Consider the following 16,588-nt stretch of genomic DNA (forward strand, 5'->3'; position numbering starts at 1 on the left):
ACTGGAAGAAGCGCAAGTCGCACTGAGTGGTCACTTCTTTATTGATCGTTCTTAAAAGGAAGTAGAAAAAGTACTTGACATCTCCTAACATTACTTGAGCTTCCGCCATGACAGAGAAATGACGTCGCACCGGTTTCATTCGCCCGAGCAAACGAGCGAGATCGACGAAAAGTAAATTCCTTGGAAATGGAATCCTTAACATCTGTCGCCGAAAAATACACACTGAGATGTCGGATGTATAACGTAATCCAGATTTCATAACCTGCGTGTTGATACCGGTCGCGAGCGGCGTGATAAAATTATTTAATGCGTTATGAGCCACCGGTTTCAAGCTCGCTTCCGGGCGTCTCTGGTTCCTCGTCGTTGTAGATGTTCTCCGCCATCTGCCATACTTGCATTATGTTGTCCTCGGAAACGGAACATATAACCCAGGGTTCGTTAGGATTCCACGAAAAATCGCTTATCTTTGCGGTGTGCCCGCCGTGTATGAACTGCAAAAGTCGCGCGTAATGTTTATAAATAAACCGTACACAGACGTAATGGTCGCGTTCGGCGGAACGTTTGTTTTACAACCGTTGGAAGTTTTCTGCGCCGAGATGCTTGGATTATTCCTCGGGATCTGAATGAATAATCCAATCTCAGCTGAGAAAACTCGCAACGGTTGCAAAATGAATAAATTCTGCTGAAACGTGGGCGATATCATCGGTTGTATATATTGAGAAACAGTATCCACTTATTGTCCGCGTAATTACCAAAAGCTCAGGCGGTCCGTCTTCGGCGTCCTCAGTGGATTGCTCCTCTCCAATTTTACTGAGGTCCCATACATGCAATCGTCTGTCCGTGCCGCTGCTCGCCAATATCGTTTCATTGTGCGGTGACCATTGAACTTGGAAAATTTCGTCTTTATGTGACTCGAACGAGTGCAGTTTGAGCTTCAAGTTACGCAGATCCCAGAGGGCTACGGTCTTGTCCGCGCTGCCGGTGGCGAGTATGAACTCAGAATACGGATTAAAACTGAGACAGTTAACTTCTGCAGTATGAGCGTCGACCGTATGACTTGGTTTACTGGTGTTGTTGCACCTGTGTACAAAATTTCAAGATGTTAAAAATGCCGCACCTTTTTAGGGACGTATCGATCGTAGTTAAAGACGGTAACGATTATATCGAAAGTATACTCGTGATTAATAAATAACAAGGCGCGAGAATAACGAAATTGGTTTCAGGCCAATGAAAGCCGGCACTGATAAGTAGTTGCGAGATTAAAAATTGTTAGACTTAAAAAGTCGATGAATCCAAGGACTGTACATCCCGAGAGCCTGATTTATGTATTCTTTATTTCAACTGATTTTACCTAGTATCCCAAATCATCAACTTCTGGTCATCAGCCACTGAGCCGAACAAGGACTCATGTAATAAGTGCCAAGCAACATCCTCAACCACAGCGGTATGTCCCGTGAAGATGGTTTTCGCATCGATAACGCGATTCTCTTTTGGAGTCGCGTTAATGTCCCACAGACAGATCGTGTGATCGTCAGATGCGCTAAGCAAGTATCCATTGAGATTAGGATTCCACGAAAGACCGTAGCCCTCCTTCTGATGTCCACGCAACCTGGTTCGAGATACAAAAAATGTAAACATTTCGGCAGTCGTGCTGATGTACGAGCCACGAGATCGATTTATCATATATTTACGTCGATAAAATGATTTATGTGATTATACACAAACACGCGTGTTATAATCGGATTATATTTACGCTTGAACACAACTATTCAACAAATCATATAAATACCTCAAGTCCGGATGACATTCCCCGTTCGGGTCTGGTTTACTAGGATGTTTAGTGTAATCAAACACGAGCACATCGCTCGATGGAGTCTTGGTAGCGATGACGCAAGGGTTCTGTGGCATATAACGCGCCCTGTTGACCTCGCCTTCATGATTTATCTTGATTTCTATCTCGATCTTCCCGCTAACAGATCCGAACCCTCCAAACTCGCCCTTTTCATTATCATAATGAGACGCGTCGAACTGTGCATCTTCATTGGGTAATTGTACGCTAGCAATTAGTAGATGATTCTGCTCATCTGAGGTATGAGTTCCTAGGATCAGTCGGTGTACAGAATAATCCTTCCCCTCTGGTCTTGTAACATCCGGTAACCACTGAGCTGTTAAAGAAGGCCATTCCAAAGCATGTGTCATAACAAGATCATACAGAAATGGAGTATTCTTCTTCCATATCTTGTATTCCTCATTAATGACACGTTCCTCGACCGCATCGTCGAAAGTTTCTAAAAGGAAACAATAGTTTAAAAGTTTTATATTATATCAGATCAGGTGCATACAAGTACGAAGGAGACCAGGTAATACTTGATTCGAAGTAAATGAAGCCTCAAGCTGAATAATTCTATTAAATAGTGCTTAACTAAATATATAAGTAACTACGATATCAAATGAATATATAGGTATTAACTAAATATTGTAATTAAAATTAAATAGCAAGAAAATTGTTATATATGTGTGCGTGCGTTATTTCAACATCTACTAGGTGGAACTGGTATCCGAAGAAACGATCCTCTAATTGTCTCAAATATCAACTATATCAACTTAACTGTACATATTAATATAATTTTTCCTTTGTAATTTCTTTTGTGCACATAAATTCATATTATTCCATGGTAATTGTATGTGCTATAATAAAAAAGTATAATACACGCTTTAAAATTAACATAATATATATCTAAACCATCCTCAAATTAACATTTTACCATCACACATGGTTACAGAAATCTCACGCGAAGTCGAATGATCAATCATCAATCATCAATCATCATCATCATCATCGTCATCACCACCACCATCACCATTAAAATATCTATTTTTGTTCGGTACATTGCAACGCGATAATTTTTCGAAACACTTACTATTAGGATCTACACCCAAGTCCAAGTAGGGATTTTGAAACGAATCCATCTATCATTCATTAAAACGCGGTCGCCAAGAATTGTCCAAAGTTATCGACTCGGTTGTAGCGCGCTCGCGAATGTTAACCGTATTCCGAGCAACGTGCTCGAGAGCCGGCTCGCGAAAGTTTCGGCATCGCCGCGAAATGAACCACCTTTCGAATTTCTTTCGGCAGACTTCTCTCGAAGACTACCGAGGAAAAGACCGTGCACGGGGGGAGGAGGGGAGGGACGAAGTTGTTTATCGCCGAGACGAAGGGCGTCCTTTCGAGCATATTCGAGCAACTATTTATGTTTATTCACCGGAAGGTAATTCGAGCGGGAGCGTTCGACGGGTCACAACAAATATAAGCGTATACTTACCCCCGTCCTTGTCTGTCATCATTTATCCAGCGCACGGTTCGTTAAATCGTCAATGGTCCAGCACGAAGACAATACCACCAGTGAAAATCCGGCCCGCCAAAAATCCACGAAGCGCAAGCCGAGTGCCGACTTTGATGAGACGCTACTCGAGCCGCCGCGGAGAGCAAGCCGCGTTTACATCGCGCAGAACGAACGAAGCGCTCGACGAATGCACGGCGATTCGTCAATCTGATTGGTACGTATTTTCAGGTCTTGACTGTTCGACGAAACGCACGAATCAGAGCCGCTGATGTAACGTACTTCACTTCGTGCACAATTATGAATAGAATTTTCTCGAATTTTCTTACCTGCGAATTTTGAAATGCAAATTGTAAGAACGCCGCTGCTAAAAAGAACGGACCTTTTTCTCTATCCGTCAAATAGACGCGTAGGATTATAATCGAAAGTTATTTCAGAAAACGTCGTTTCAGTTTTCCTTATTATTAAAATTTGTCCGGAAATGGGATATGTATATTATTCCGGCACAGAAAAATAATCTCCATTTGAAAAATCAGTCCTCCTTTATTCCTTGTTTACTAAGAAAAATAACAACGTGTTCTGCCAGTTCCTTGTAGGCCTCCGCTTGTTTGCTTTTCGGTGCTGACAGAACGATCGGTCTCCCGCTGTCCGAGCCTTCCGCGATGCTCTCATGCATCGGTATCTTCTGCAAGATATCTACACCTGATAAAGAAATCAAACATTAATCAAACGTACAAATACGACCAGGTTTAAGAACATATCTTTCAATTCCACTTGTTACCTAGCTCTTTAGCCAACGACACCGTGTCGTTACCGAAAAGAGATACCTCGGTCATGCATTTCGGACATGTGACCGTGCTCATGTTCTCCACTATGCCAGCGACAGGTACGTCTAGCTTCTTGAACATGTTCGCGCCTCTTCTAGTTACCTCCAACGCGACTTTCTGCGGCGTCGTGACCAGTAGTGCACCGGCGATGAAGAGATTCTGAACGAGAGAGAGATGTGTATCACCTGTTCCGGGAGGTGTGTCGATCACCAGGTAATCAAGCGATCCCCATGCCACATGATTCACTAATTTGTCCAATGCACTCATCACCATAAGTCCTCTCCAGACTACTGGTGATTTCTCATCAATTAAGAAGCCCATGGACATACTGTAAATAAAATATGATATTGTATATATATATATATATATATATATATATATATGTAGCACATTATAGACATTAATTCGTGCTATTTTTACTTATATGGATCACTTGAGATGGTCAATAGTTAATTACCATTTCACACCATAATTTATGAGTGGTTCCATAAAGCTATCATGATTTACCATCGGTGATTCGTGTATGTTCATCATCACAGGTACAGAAGGTCCGAAAACATCAGCATCTAGCAATCCAACAGTCTTTCTTGGTTCGACAATTTTCAATGCAGTTGCCAGATTAACTGCGGTTGTTGACTTCCCAACTCCACCTTTGCCAGATGCAACTAGAAGGATTTGCTTCACGTCTTTTATTCGCTTTCGTTTTGGCAGGCCACGCGCCATAATTTCTTGCTGTCTGGCTTGTAAGCTCTCTTGCTTTGTTTTGCTCGGATCGATTGAAGTGTTGTGCTGAAACAAGCAAGAGAAACGTAAATAACTTGAAATCTTTACTGAGACAATTAAGAAATTTATATTCTAAGTTCGCACGTTACTTAAGGTTACATATAAGTTACATATTAATTATATAAGTCGCATATAAATTTGTCCAATAATTGGTTAGAAGCGTAAGATCTCATTTGGAATCAACCTTACTCGAGACGCCCCGACTATACGAGTCTACGAAATAAATCGACTCACTTTACTGTGTTGCCGTTGCCCCGAGTACCGAAGGTATTTCAAACACTCGCTTAGATGCAACCTCGCGGTGTTGAACATCTTGACCAAGACCTCGACCTAACCTCACGCGCGACGTTCCACTCAACGTGATAAATCGACGTATTCCTTGCAGAAAGCACCGCCTTACTCCGAGAGCGGTCTCATCTTCATCAAAAATCTCAAAACTTGCATTCCCATTTTGTCATACAAATCATCAACAGTGATTTGAAGGCCCGTCGCGAGAGCGCCGCGGTTTTCTCCCCCGAGCACGCCGGGAGCTTCCAGCTGCCAACGTCGGAGGCGTTGGAACGCTCGTGTAGAAATGTGCGAGGGTGAATCACGCGGAAGGTGAAGATGTCGGTCGGCTAGTTTCAACGACGAGTATCTCTGACACGGTATTCCCCGGACGTCGCATCGTATCATCCGATCCCTCCATTCTTCCGGCCGCTTCTTTCTCTCCGCGTACTCGTTCGCACCCGTATGCACGCACGTCATCCATCTGTCGCCATTCGGCGAGCGATATTCCCCGACCGACCGCCACATTGCATCTAACCTAACCTGTATCTCTTCTGTTATCTCGGACGATAATCTCGAACGGTGAACGGTGTCAAATCTCCGCGTGATTAATCCTTGTCGCTTTATCGTTATGGTACGTAGTTTTCCTATCTTGTGAGAAACATTGATATCGGTTGCGTTCGGATCGCGGGAATGAACACGCAGCGTCGCGTCGCCAACACCTCGAAGGTCATCAAAGGTTCCGCCGCTCTTCTCTCTCTCTCTCTCTCCCGTGTTAAGGTTAGGTTAGGTTATCTTCGTTTGTGCGCTCCGTAAAGCGTTGCGCTTATTAAGCGTACATAGTACTTTTAGTAAGGTTGTAAAGTATGGCGTCCGTTTAGATCAATCCTCCGCCGAACGCAACCGTCGCGTCGCGGTGCGATTAAATCACGCGTGATCGATTGATATCCACGACGACAAAGCGTGCGTGCGTATGTTCGTCCGTGCTCGTCGCCTTTGTCGTCTGCTATACCCGCACCAGGCATGATCGCGCGACCGTGTTTAGCCGAATCCAAGTGATCCCCGACGAGAGAGAGAGATCAAAGACGGAATTGATCTCAAGTTTCTCGCGAAGTTTCCCAACTCTTCCTCGGAGCGAGACATTACTAACGACATGGTGAATTCTGCAGGTGAATGGTGTCGTATTTAGCGACAGGGAAGACGGAATATGGGCCTAAAGGCAGCCGTTCAGGCTCTCAAGTAAGTTCCAGTTACGATCCTCCACAGACCTCAGCTCGTCTTCTGTGTTTGAAACCAACGCCTGATGTATACTCGACAGGAAAGCGGAACCACTGAAGGACAAAGTTCAACGCTGCAAGGACCTGCTGAACGACAACGATGCCTGGGTATGTCAGCAGCAGTTGCAGAAGATATATCAGCAGGTCCTCATACTGGACCTGGAGTACGCCTTGGACAGGAAGGTCGAGCAGGATCTGTGGAATCTTGGATTTAAGAATTATATAGCAACGCTGCAGTCGCAGGCCAAGGACAGGAAGAATCCCAAGCGCGGTGAGTCGCAGGCATTGCTCAGTTGGTGTTTGGAGGCAGCCAGCGGCTTCTACCTGACCCTGTTGCAAGAAATCTGCACCATCTTTGACCTGGATCTACCCTTCAGGAGGTATGTTTCTGCTGACTCACGCTCGGCATTGTATGTTAATCCCTTCAAATTGTATTTATTTAAATTTACTCGATTTATTCAAACATACGAGAACCGGTGATTACATGCGATGATCTCATGTATATCAATGATCCGCGCTTCGCAGGAAGGGCTACGTGTATGGTTGTACGTCTCCATGGAAGGCCGTTGAGAAATTGTCCGCGCCTCACAAGTCGTCTTGCTTCTACGCCTGCCAATATTGCCTTGTACACCTGGGCGACATCGCGCGCTACAGAAATGAGAGCAAACAGGCCGAGATGTTCTACAGGCACGCCGTCTCGCTGTCACCGTCGAGCGGACAGCCGTACAATCAATTGGCGCTCTTGGAGGCATCCCGCGGCGACAAGTTGGGAACAGTGTTTCACTATGCACGCTCGGTAGCCGTGAAGCACCCCTTTCCCGTAGCGACGGCCAATCTCGCCAAGACCTTGTCGTCCGCCTTGAACGACAAGTCCTTCAATATCGACGGCAAGACCAAGCTGAGCTCGCAGGAGTATATCGCCGTCTTTCTCAAACTGCACGGAATAATCCACAACTTCGGGGACCTGAAGCTCGCCTGCGCGTATAGCAAACTGTTGACAGAGACGTTGACCGCACTGGTCGCCACCGAGAGCTTCAGCTCGTGGATGCTCATACAGATGCTGGTGATCAACCTGTACGCGCTGCAACACGCCGCCGGCATCGTCGCCGACAACGCGGAATTGCTGAAGAACGAGCACCTGTCCAACGACGAGAAGCTCGCCCGCGACTGCATACTGGACCTAATCGCGGGTACCCTGTCCGCTCTGCTGTTACCCGTCTACACGATAAAGGACTCCATCATCGATTACTTCGCGTTGCCTTCTAGTGAGTGCCACCTCGATGTCCCTTCTCCATGGGTCCGCTCTTTTTTTTTCTTTTTAGCTAAGAATCGGCTTGTTCTCTTTGCCTTTAGAGTGAAACGAGTATACAAGGTTCGTTCTTTCGGGCCGATCCACGCTCAGGGTTGTCATACGCCCGGAAAAGTCGTTGAAATTAAAAATGTCAGGGGAAGATATAGAAAAGAAACGGAAAATTTTCTGAACATTGCTCATATTTCCCTTAAATGCTCTCAACTCTTTTCCGATACTCATTTACTTCTCGACGGCCTGAATTTGCATTCAGGATTATATTATGTTACTAAACTTTTAAGTTTGTGCCGCTTCTAATAATATAGGCCAACTTTCCTGCAATCCCTGCTTCTAAACGTTAAAGTTTAAGATTACATATTGCTCGTGGAAAATTCTCCACTGCCGTCTGGAAAGTACGGAAAAGTCAGGGAATATCAAAATTCATTCTCTGTGGCAACTCTGAGGTCACACTTTCTTCCTTTAGAGTGAAACAGGTGTACGACATAGTGTTGAAGGGAAAAGGAGCGAAATTCAGCACTGGTCGAGCAAGTCTCTTGTCGTTAAAAAGAAAAGGAACGAAAGTTCCAATGTAGCGGTTATCGTAGTTCAATTAAAAGGAACAAGCTTATCGGCTATATCAGTGATCAGATAATTGACACATTGTCTGCTCTTTGCAGTAAAACTGTGCCTTGATTGGATCCGCATAAAACCCACGGTTTTAGAGGAGACTGCTTTCACGTCGAGATTACAGATTTGGCCCAGCCTTTGCATGCTGTTAAACGCTCTGCAGAACTGCGTGGTGGATTTTAAGCACAGCGAGTGTAAGTGTTCGCGCCATTTAGAGTTTGCTGGCTTACTTGTTTACTTTCATAGATGATTCCCGTTGCTTTTCAAGTGTATCGCGACGATCTGTATTTGTAAATTTACATGTCGCTGAGGAAGAGCGTAACTCGTTCATGAATAATGTAAGAGGTTGATATCGCGGCACATTGACGATGTAACACATGCGTATCAATTGTGGAATCGCAGACGCCGCAGTGCCACTGCCAGAGGACCGCGACCTTCAAGGTTTTCTGCCGTTGGAGAGGAGCTTTGAGAGTCTCAGATTCACGAACACCGACTTGGAGGGCGACATCGTGACGTTGAACAAGTTACGTGCCGTGCGTATTCTGCATCTGGGTCGTTGCCTCGCTCAGCATCAAGTAAACGGCTCGGCGCCGATCTCCATCACGACGGAGGAGAAAACTGGGGATAATAAATTCACCTCGATGAGCAACGGCGCCGGTCTCAGCAACGAGTTGATGAAGGAGCTCGAGGAACTCAGCATGAATAAGGACAAGCAACTGAACGCTTCTGTGAGCCCGGTATTGTCAGAAGCGGCCAGCAGCAAGTGTTCCGTGGAGACCGATGTTGAAATAGCTAGTGAGTAATTCATAATTGCGCGATATCTATATTATCTTTGTGACTCTACGTAAACGTATTAGCCAAGGTTCAATGAGTTCAATGAGTTTTAACTTACTCGCCGTCTCTTGCCGACTCAATGTTTACGAAGAGATGAAGAATCGATTAAATTATGATTAATGCGATATCTATGTTATCTTTGTAATTCTAATGTTGTAAACGTATTATACCAAAGTTCAGTGAGTTTTAACTTACTCGCTGTCTCTTGCTGACTCAATGTTTAGGAAGAGATGGAGAATCGAGTAAAATTATAATTAACGCGATATCCAACAACGAGAAAAGCTCACGTATTGCTCACATATATGATATATTATGATTATATGATATCATGTGTGATATGATATTTACGTTATTTATATATAATTTAATATAGTAACTTTAGTATAACGATTTAATACAACTTGTAATAACTGATATAAATACTGATATTGGTGTGGAGACTCAAATCTAAATTTAGCTCAGTAATATCGATTTCTGAAGATTCCGGCCGATAATATTGAAGTGTTTTCTGTTTTAACAGCCGACAGGAAAGTTTTCCAGGGCATCCTTAAGCCGCAAGGCTCCCTGGAACGGAACAGGGATTCTCTAACGAACACCGTGCCGGAGACTAACAACACCGAGGCGAGCGTTTTGCCGTGCGTGAGAAAACCGCGGCAAAACATAGCGATGCAAGCGATCATGCGACGGGCGGAGACCGAGCAGAAGCAAGTGACGTTCAAGAATGTATCGCCGGTGATCGTGGAGGAGGACAGCGATAGGAAGACGAAAGCGGCAGCCGTTCCGCCGGTCGGTGCTTGCGCCGCGACACCGAAACCGATCCCGGAAATGGTCAAGGCTAACGATAGCCCAGCCGCGAACGCGCTCGTTACCGCTCAGACTCGGTCATCGGCGATGTCGCTCGGCTCACCCGCCGCCGGCCAGTCCGCGTCGCTTCAGAATCAGCAGAGAGTCGCGAAGTTGCCACCCAGCATCCCGATGCCCCCTCAGATGAGCCAACTGACGGGAAAGGAGCAGGCTCAACAGATGTTGCCGCAGATGCCGCACATTCAACCGGTGCAGCAGCAACCTCCACCGCTGGGTGGACCGGTCTGCTATCCGAATCAATCGTTCAACGTGCAGAATCCGCAGTTCGCCAAGAACTTCATGGCGAGTCGGCCGACGGTGGGCAACGCGCCGCGCTATCAGATGCAGGGTCAGCTCAATAACGGCCAGCAACAATCGCCGATGTCGCAAGCCATCGGGGCGATGCATCAGCACGCGATCACTCAGAGCCGGCAGTTGCACCAGAGGATGCCGCAGAACGTGTCACACAGTCCGGCGCAGCTGCTGCAGCAGACCATGCGACTCGGTTCTCCCGCTCAGCAGGCTATGTTGCCGCAGAGTATGAACTTGCAGGCGGCCAACGTGGGCTTGCAACCGGGCCTGAGCGTGGAGCAGCAGAGCCACGCGATGGGACTGCAGGCGCAGCAGCAGAGCATGATGCAGAGCAACGGCAGACTGGCGAACGCCATGCACAATCAGTTGAACGTGAACGGTAACGCGTCTATGGCGAGCGTGCCCATGATGCCGGTGTTGTCCGGCTATAAGAAGGATCCGACGCAGCAACAGCAGCAGCAAGTGACGACTCTGACGAACTCGCCGAGCCCGACGGGCGCGTCGAACTTCCAGCTGAACTTCAGCCAGAGTAACTTCGGACAAGGCGCTTTCGGCTGCCAAGCGTTACCGCAGAACCAACCGTCGCCGTCATTCTACAAGAAGAACGCCGAGATGGTGGACTTCGCCTTCCCCACTCAGGTGAATATGACGAAGAATCAGTCGCAACAACAGCAACAACAGCAGTCACCGGCGAACAGTTACAACATGTTCTGCAACTACGAGCCCACGGAGCACTTCAATCTGTGGAAGGATAGTCGGCCGCCGCAGCCGCCGATTACCTGGTGGGGTTCTTCGACCGGTAACGTCAGCCAGATGCATATGAAGGACTCGACCGGCATTGAAAACGCGTTCTCCAACTGGAGCGACTCGTCCAACTCGGGGAACATGGCGAACAGGGTACCGTTGACGCCCGGCAAGAATTACCAGCAGCAGAACGGCAGACATCTCGTCGCGGCAAACAGCTTCGAGGATTCCAGATTGTTCGAAGTAAGTTTTACGTTTGTCTTCCACTCCGAGACTGACTGCATCGAATTGAACTCATGCAAGCCGGAACTGAGTATAAGCGTGCAGCCGAGCATGAAGAACGTTCTAACGCAAGAATAAGAACATGGCGGCGTTACGTTACAGCTGTAGAATCGAACAGTGACTTTGTCGGCCACGTGGCAACGTTAATCCGGTTTAGTAACAATCATCGTGGCTAGTGAACTCTTGCACTTAATCGGAATATATTCTTAGGTGTAAAACGTGGTCTATGGTGGGCAGGTAAGAATATATATTCATAAGAAATAAGAATAAGAAATTGACCAATCATATTCGAATGTAAGGAGAAATCAACTATGATTGGTTCATTTCTTACTCTTACTTCTTATTAACATATACTCCTACTGCGCATTATAAACCACGCTTAAACATAGTAGGCTAACTTCACGTCCCGAAATCGAACGCAGTAACTACGATAACGTTCTTCGTATTTCGTTCAGCTGGACCAGAAGCCGTCGCAAGCTGTGAGCACCGGGAACACTTACTCATTGTTTAGCGGCAATACATGGAGCACCGTTAACACGCCGATTTCGAGCTCGACCAATCAGGATCAGATGAAAGCGCGGTCCCTGTGGTCGGGACCGGGTCCGTCTCCGTTGGAGCGGCTGTTGGAGCAACAGAAGTCGCTGCGCGAAGGCGGTACCACTTGAAAGGTCACGTCGCAACTGCTGAGACGGCCAGGCAGAGTGTAATTTTCAGCGTATGCCGATTTAAAGCAACCACACACGGGCGTGTGCGGCGACGGAAGGTTTTCCGCGCGCGCGTAATGAAACAAAAAAAAAATCACTTATCTGTTCGAGCGGGAGACGTGCCGCAAATTCTGAAAAATCAATGGTAGGAGCGGCAAACGAGAGGTTCGGCTGGAGTCCCCTTGTTGCGTCTCCTCGACCTCGAGGCATTATGACATGCGCAGGGGAAGTATAGTCCTCATCATTTTTTATGTTTGTTTTTTTTTTTCTCTTAATCGCGTGTACGAGAGCCCCGGCGAAGGAAGTTCTCGAGACGCGCCGCTCACGCGACTCTCGCAGCGAATTTCTCGCAAACCGAGCGATTTCAAAGGAAAACACGAGCAAAAAGGGGGAGAAAGGGGGGGAGGGCGAGCAAGACAAGTGACGGATGATTTAACAGATGACAACTTAATTTGCACGGGATTAAATAAGCAAGCAACAAAAAAGCAAAAAAAATGTACTATTAGAGGTGCAAGGTGCAAGTAGCTCTTAGCGTATGTTAATTAGTGCGCAGGAAATTAAGGGAAATGTAGACGCTAATTACGAGCGAAACGCGCGCGTCTCTCTTCTGTATCTCGGCGACATACTTAGGAGATACTGATATATCGCGCGAGTGTAATTTCAAACCGGAACCCGATCAGCAATGTGTCGTCACCGAACACCGCGTCGTTTCGCCTCAATTCCTCGTGTCATCACGATTGCGCCGACTACGTAAATTAGGATGAACGGCTATTACGGATGAACACTCGTTCTTGTTTCTTTTGTTTTTTATGTAATGACTTTATTTCACATTAAAATATTAACAACGAGTTCCTTTTGTAATAACACACATACATAAGTTGTAGCATGCGTCATATTCGAAGTGTAACATCACGAAGTATGCTCCTTCGTTTCGTCACGGCGAAGTTCTTGAAAAAAGAAAAAAAATCATTCCGAAAAAAATCAAGACTTCTGATATTATATAATTAAAGAAAAAAGGAAGAGAAATATATATATCTATAGAAAGTTTTAGGCAACGTAGCACACACAGGAGGTATTCTTTTCTCTTATCTTCCATCTCGTTTTCAGGAAAAGTGGGAGCTGTCTGTGTAATTGCGCGACGAAACACTGAAAAATCATCTTACTGTCAAATCACTATACTCGCATTGACAACCGCATTTTCGCCGCGACAAAGGCCTACTTCTTCCCTCTTGCGCTTATTAACCGCCAATCAGGCAGCTCCGTAATTCACACGAAAAATATACTCTTGACAATTTATTTAAGGATCGATCTCCGTCTCTTCTATCTTCGGCTTAGAAGTCTTGGAATATGTAAGCGCTTCAAAATGACGCATACTATATCTACATAGTATTTACATTTATTAATTAATCGTCGATATTTAACTACAATATTTCAATCTGCAGCTGAGCGCAGTTGTTTTTTTAGATTTTTTTTTTAACGTTTACAAGCTCTAAGACTTCCATATAAAAGTGAAAACTGAAGAGATGGAGACGTTGGATCCTCTCTTTCGTCAATTTAAACTTATTTAAATAATTACATTCTCAAGTTTCCTTAACTGAACAATCAAATAACACAATTCATTGATGTAATGAACGGTCGAGCTAGAACAGAATCCAGTCGGAAGACTTGAATAATTTCTAGGAACGTTACATTGCACAAATACAGTCAGAAGATTCAAAAATTCATTTCGTACTCTCTGTCGGAAAAATAAACGGGTTTCTCTGTGCAAAGATAATTACATTCCTCTGACGTGCATAATTATCACAAATTATCATAAGTTATCGCATCCTTTGGTACATAGTTTGGTAAATATCGATACGTTTACGACTATGTTTTAGGGTCTGTTGATAAAAAAGGGGGGGGGGGAATGAAAAACCGATTTAATGTACCACGTTGGTCTCATCGAAGACGCGACGAACGTTGTTAACATCGTTTAAAGACGGATTTTCCTGTACAGTGTTCGGTCTACGTTCGTTTTTACGATTAATCGTGAGTTCGCAACGAAAGGCATTGTTATACGTTATGCGACGCATGCTGCCGTCACGTACGTACAAATAATCCTCCGCAAGAGTTTCCTTCCGACACGACTTCACCTGTTCGAAGGCATGAGATTAATAATTTTGACATGCGTATCTCTCGTGCGTTATCGTTATTGTTATATCCCGTTGTACGATCACTGTTGAAAATAATCCCTTTAAAGAGAGAGACTTCGTAGTGACCTTATATCATTGCTTATAAAGTGATTATAAAATTGGTAATCAAGTACAATTGCGAAGTAAACTAACTTTATAATTGCTCTGTAAGCAATAACATTCTGCAGTAAGAGATATATCACTATCTTTATAACTTCATCGTCGCTCGGTGATTGTTAAGTTGAAAGTTCTTTAGCTTATTCGCTTTGTCAATCGTAGAGAGTTATAAAGACAGTGATCCTGTTCGAAAATATACATCCGCATAAATTGGATAAAGAGACGGTAATATACAATTTGTACAGATGTACTCTTACCTCTGCACTGTAGCGAACCCCCTGAGGTCCACCTCCCACCTTCAACGCATACACAAATTGTCTTGCAGCTTCATTGGAATTAACCATTTGCACAGCACCTATTAAGCCACCTTTATGGTCTACAGCTAAGTGCAGGAAAAACAAACCCATGCCTTTGATGAAAAAAGCATAATCGTAATCTTCCGATGTGTACTCCAGATTCCAATTTTGCTTGAATATGTAATAACATTTAGTGGAGAACTAGAAATCACATGGCATTACAAATGAGGGAGAGGGGAAATACATCGGTCTAAAAAAAAACTCTATATCTGAAATTCATGCAATCAATGAAATTAATGTGCGATACCTCATAAAATGAATTTTTATGGTAATATCTGAGGTGGCCGATCATTCTACCATGTGGCAACTCTACTGCACACGACCCAATACGGCATGGATATTGTCCTTTCCCTACTTTAGGTGAGAGAATAATTAACTGTTGTTTCTGTTCATGCTGGGGCTCATGCTGTGGCAGATTTTCTTTAGCCGGATTTTCATTAGTCTCAGTTTGACACGAAACTGATACGTATGACGTAGAAGGTATGCAAGTGCCCTCGGTCTGAGTGGCTACACATACCTTACCTTTTAATCTTTTTCTATTAAGTGCATGATATGGATGCAATAGAGACAACTAGAAACAATAGTGTTTTTATAGTTAGTATCTTATTGCTAAATTGATATCATTTATCTTTTACAGGAAAATATTTAAGATAAGTATCTGACTTGATATTATTATATACAATATTACTATTTATTTTTATATTATTTTTGTACCATGTTGCAATACTATTTATTTTTTAAATTGTTGCTTTCACACATAATCTTTTTCTAACGCCATTGCTATATTAAAGTTAAACATGACAGAGACAGTACCTTGATCTCTTCTAATTTTGCTGTGATATGTTCCACAGCTAAATTTCTGGTGTTAATAAATTGTGATTTGCACAGAGGACAAGAATGTACTTGTTCCTTACATGCAACACAAATGTGATGCCCATTTACACACTGATGCTTAGTACCCGTTGGTGTTGTCTCTAAGCATACTGGACACTGCAGCAATTCTTCCAGTGCATCGCACCACTGAAACCAAAATTTAAAGTGTCATGAGGTTGTTGTTTACCACTTAATAATAATTGGATAATGTGAAAATCTCGTGTACATATACACTCGTAATAATTCACCCATCTTACAGCTTGCGTTTTCAAAATCAATCGAGATGTACACGATAACGCAAATTTCATACATTTATTTAAAATAAAAACTTCAAACTTGTATCTCTCCCGATACGTTACATCGACGACTTCGACGATTCTCATATTTCTAACGAGATAAGAGCCGACACGGAACGTGATATATTTATCTATCAAACTGATAATATGTTCGCCAGCAAGAGCTTAAGGCGCATAATGTCGCAAACATGCAATGCAATTGCAAGATGCGCTAACGTATAGAGAAAGCAGCGTACGTATACGATTTACATGATGTTATATATACCATAAAACGAATTTCCTCCATCTATATTCCGCTGTGTCGTGAATTCGAAAATGCAAGTGCAGCGTAAAGTCGTGCCGAACAATTGACAACGTCTTCTTCGCAAACACTAATCTGCCCAACCCAGTACACGTTAATCCGCTATGAGATTGGCGAGTTTCCCCGGTCTCCTTTCCAGTTTCCCCCTTCTTTTTGTTTAGTGCCGCCGTCGGGTGTGATTTGTTCTTCTCAGTTGCACCGTGTTACACTTTCTGTTTCATAAGTGAAATAGATTACGTTCATACAGACCGTGCTCTAAATTTAATGCCTCTAAAAGTGGCTTAGAAACCACCTGATTGGCTGAGAAACCACATTTAAGGCACTTCTATCGATAAAAGAGGGAAT

General features: G+C 44.3%; 4 protein-coding genes across 10 annotated transcripts; 1 reads left to right on the forward strand and 3 right to left on the reverse strand.

Annotated features, from left to right (window-relative positions):
- Nucleotides 1-23: 23 nt before the first annotated feature.
- Nucleotides 24-3,490, reverse strand: LOC106748860 (probable histone-binding protein Caf1). Of its 2 annotated transcripts, none has more exons than XM_014627771.1 (5): nt 3,324-3,490; nt 1,790-2,288; nt 1,352-1,609; nt 753-1,080; nt 24-491 (listed from the first exon to the last, which is right to left on the reverse strand). In XM_014627771.1, exons 1-5 carry the CDS (start codon nt 3,343-3,345, stop codon nt 312-314), a joined length of 1,287 nt encoding a protein of 428 aa, XP_014483257.1. In that variant the 5' UTR covers nt 3,346-3,490; the 3' UTR covers nt 24-311. The 2 variants fall into 2 exon arrangements, with proteins under 2 accessions (XP_014483257.1, XP_014483256.1); XM_014627770.1 differs by lacking the exon at nt 3,324-3,490 and adding an exon at nt 2,922-3,253.
- A 380-nt stretch (nt 3,491-3,870) lies between these two features.
- Nucleotides 3,871-5,263, reverse strand: LOC106748858 (iron-sulfur protein NUBPL). The gene is made up of 4 exons (XM_014627758.1): nt 5,186-5,263; nt 4,626-4,957; nt 4,123-4,496; nt 3,871-4,043 (listed from the first exon to the last, which is right to left on the reverse strand). Exons 1-4 carry the CDS (start codon nt 5,261-5,263, stop codon nt 3,874-3,876), a joined length of 954 nt encoding a protein of 317 aa, XP_014483244.1. The 3' UTR covers nt 3,871-3,873.
- A 249-nt stretch (nt 5,264-5,512) lies between these two features.
- LOC106748855 (protein SMG7-like) lies at nt 5,513-13,130 on the forward strand. Of its 3 annotated transcripts, none has more exons than XM_014627751.1 (8): nt 5,513-5,598; nt 6,388-6,457; nt 6,537-6,875; nt 7,021-7,760; nt 8,461-8,604; nt 8,813-9,205; nt 9,765-11,386; nt 11,881-13,130. In XM_014627751.1, the coding sequence occupies exons 2-8, from the start codon at nt 6,426-6,428 to the stop codon at nt 12,088-12,090; spliced, it is 3,480 nt and encodes a 1,159-aa protein (XP_014483237.1). In that variant the 5' UTR covers nt 5,513-5,598; nt 6,388-6,425; the 3' UTR covers nt 12,091-13,130. The 3 variants fall into 3 exon arrangements, with proteins under 3 accessions (XP_014483237.1, XP_014483239.1, XP_014483238.1); XM_014627752.1 differs by lacking the exon at nt 5,513-5,598 and adding an exon at nt 5,766-5,852; XM_014627753.1 differs by lacking the exon at nt 8,461-8,604.
- On the reverse strand, nt 12,383-16,433 carry LOC106748856 (E3 ubiquitin-protein ligase sina). Of its 4 annotated transcripts, none has more exons than XM_014627757.1 (5): nt 16,208-16,433; nt 15,587-15,793; nt 15,021-15,344; nt 14,675-14,914; nt 12,383-14,261 (listed from the first exon to the last, which is right to left on the reverse strand). In XM_014627757.1, exons 1-5 carry the CDS (start codon nt 16,226-16,228, stop codon nt 14,049-14,051), a joined length of 1,005 nt encoding a protein of 334 aa, XP_014483243.1. In that variant the 5' UTR covers nt 16,229-16,433; the 3' UTR covers nt 12,383-14,048. The 4 variants fall into 4 exon arrangements, with proteins under 4 accessions (XP_014483243.1, XP_014483242.1, XP_014483241.1 ...); XM_014627756.1 differs by lacking the exon at nt 16,208-16,433 and adding an exon at nt 15,895-16,124 and having other exon boundaries at nt 14,675-14,884; XM_014627755.1 differs by lacking the exon at nt 16,208-16,433 and adding an exon at nt 15,904-16,121.
- Between the last annotated feature and the right edge of the window lie 155 nt (nt 16,434-16,588).

Source organism: Dinoponera quadriceps, unplaced genomic scaffold, assembly GCF_001313825.1.
Source record: "Dinoponera quadriceps isolate SergipeBrazil2010 unplaced genomic scaffold, ASM131382v1 scaffold1889, whole genome shotgun sequence".
In the NCBI taxonomy this organism is placed as follows: Eukaryota; Metazoa; Arthropoda; class Insecta; order Hymenoptera; family Formicidae; genus Dinoponera; species Dinoponera quadriceps.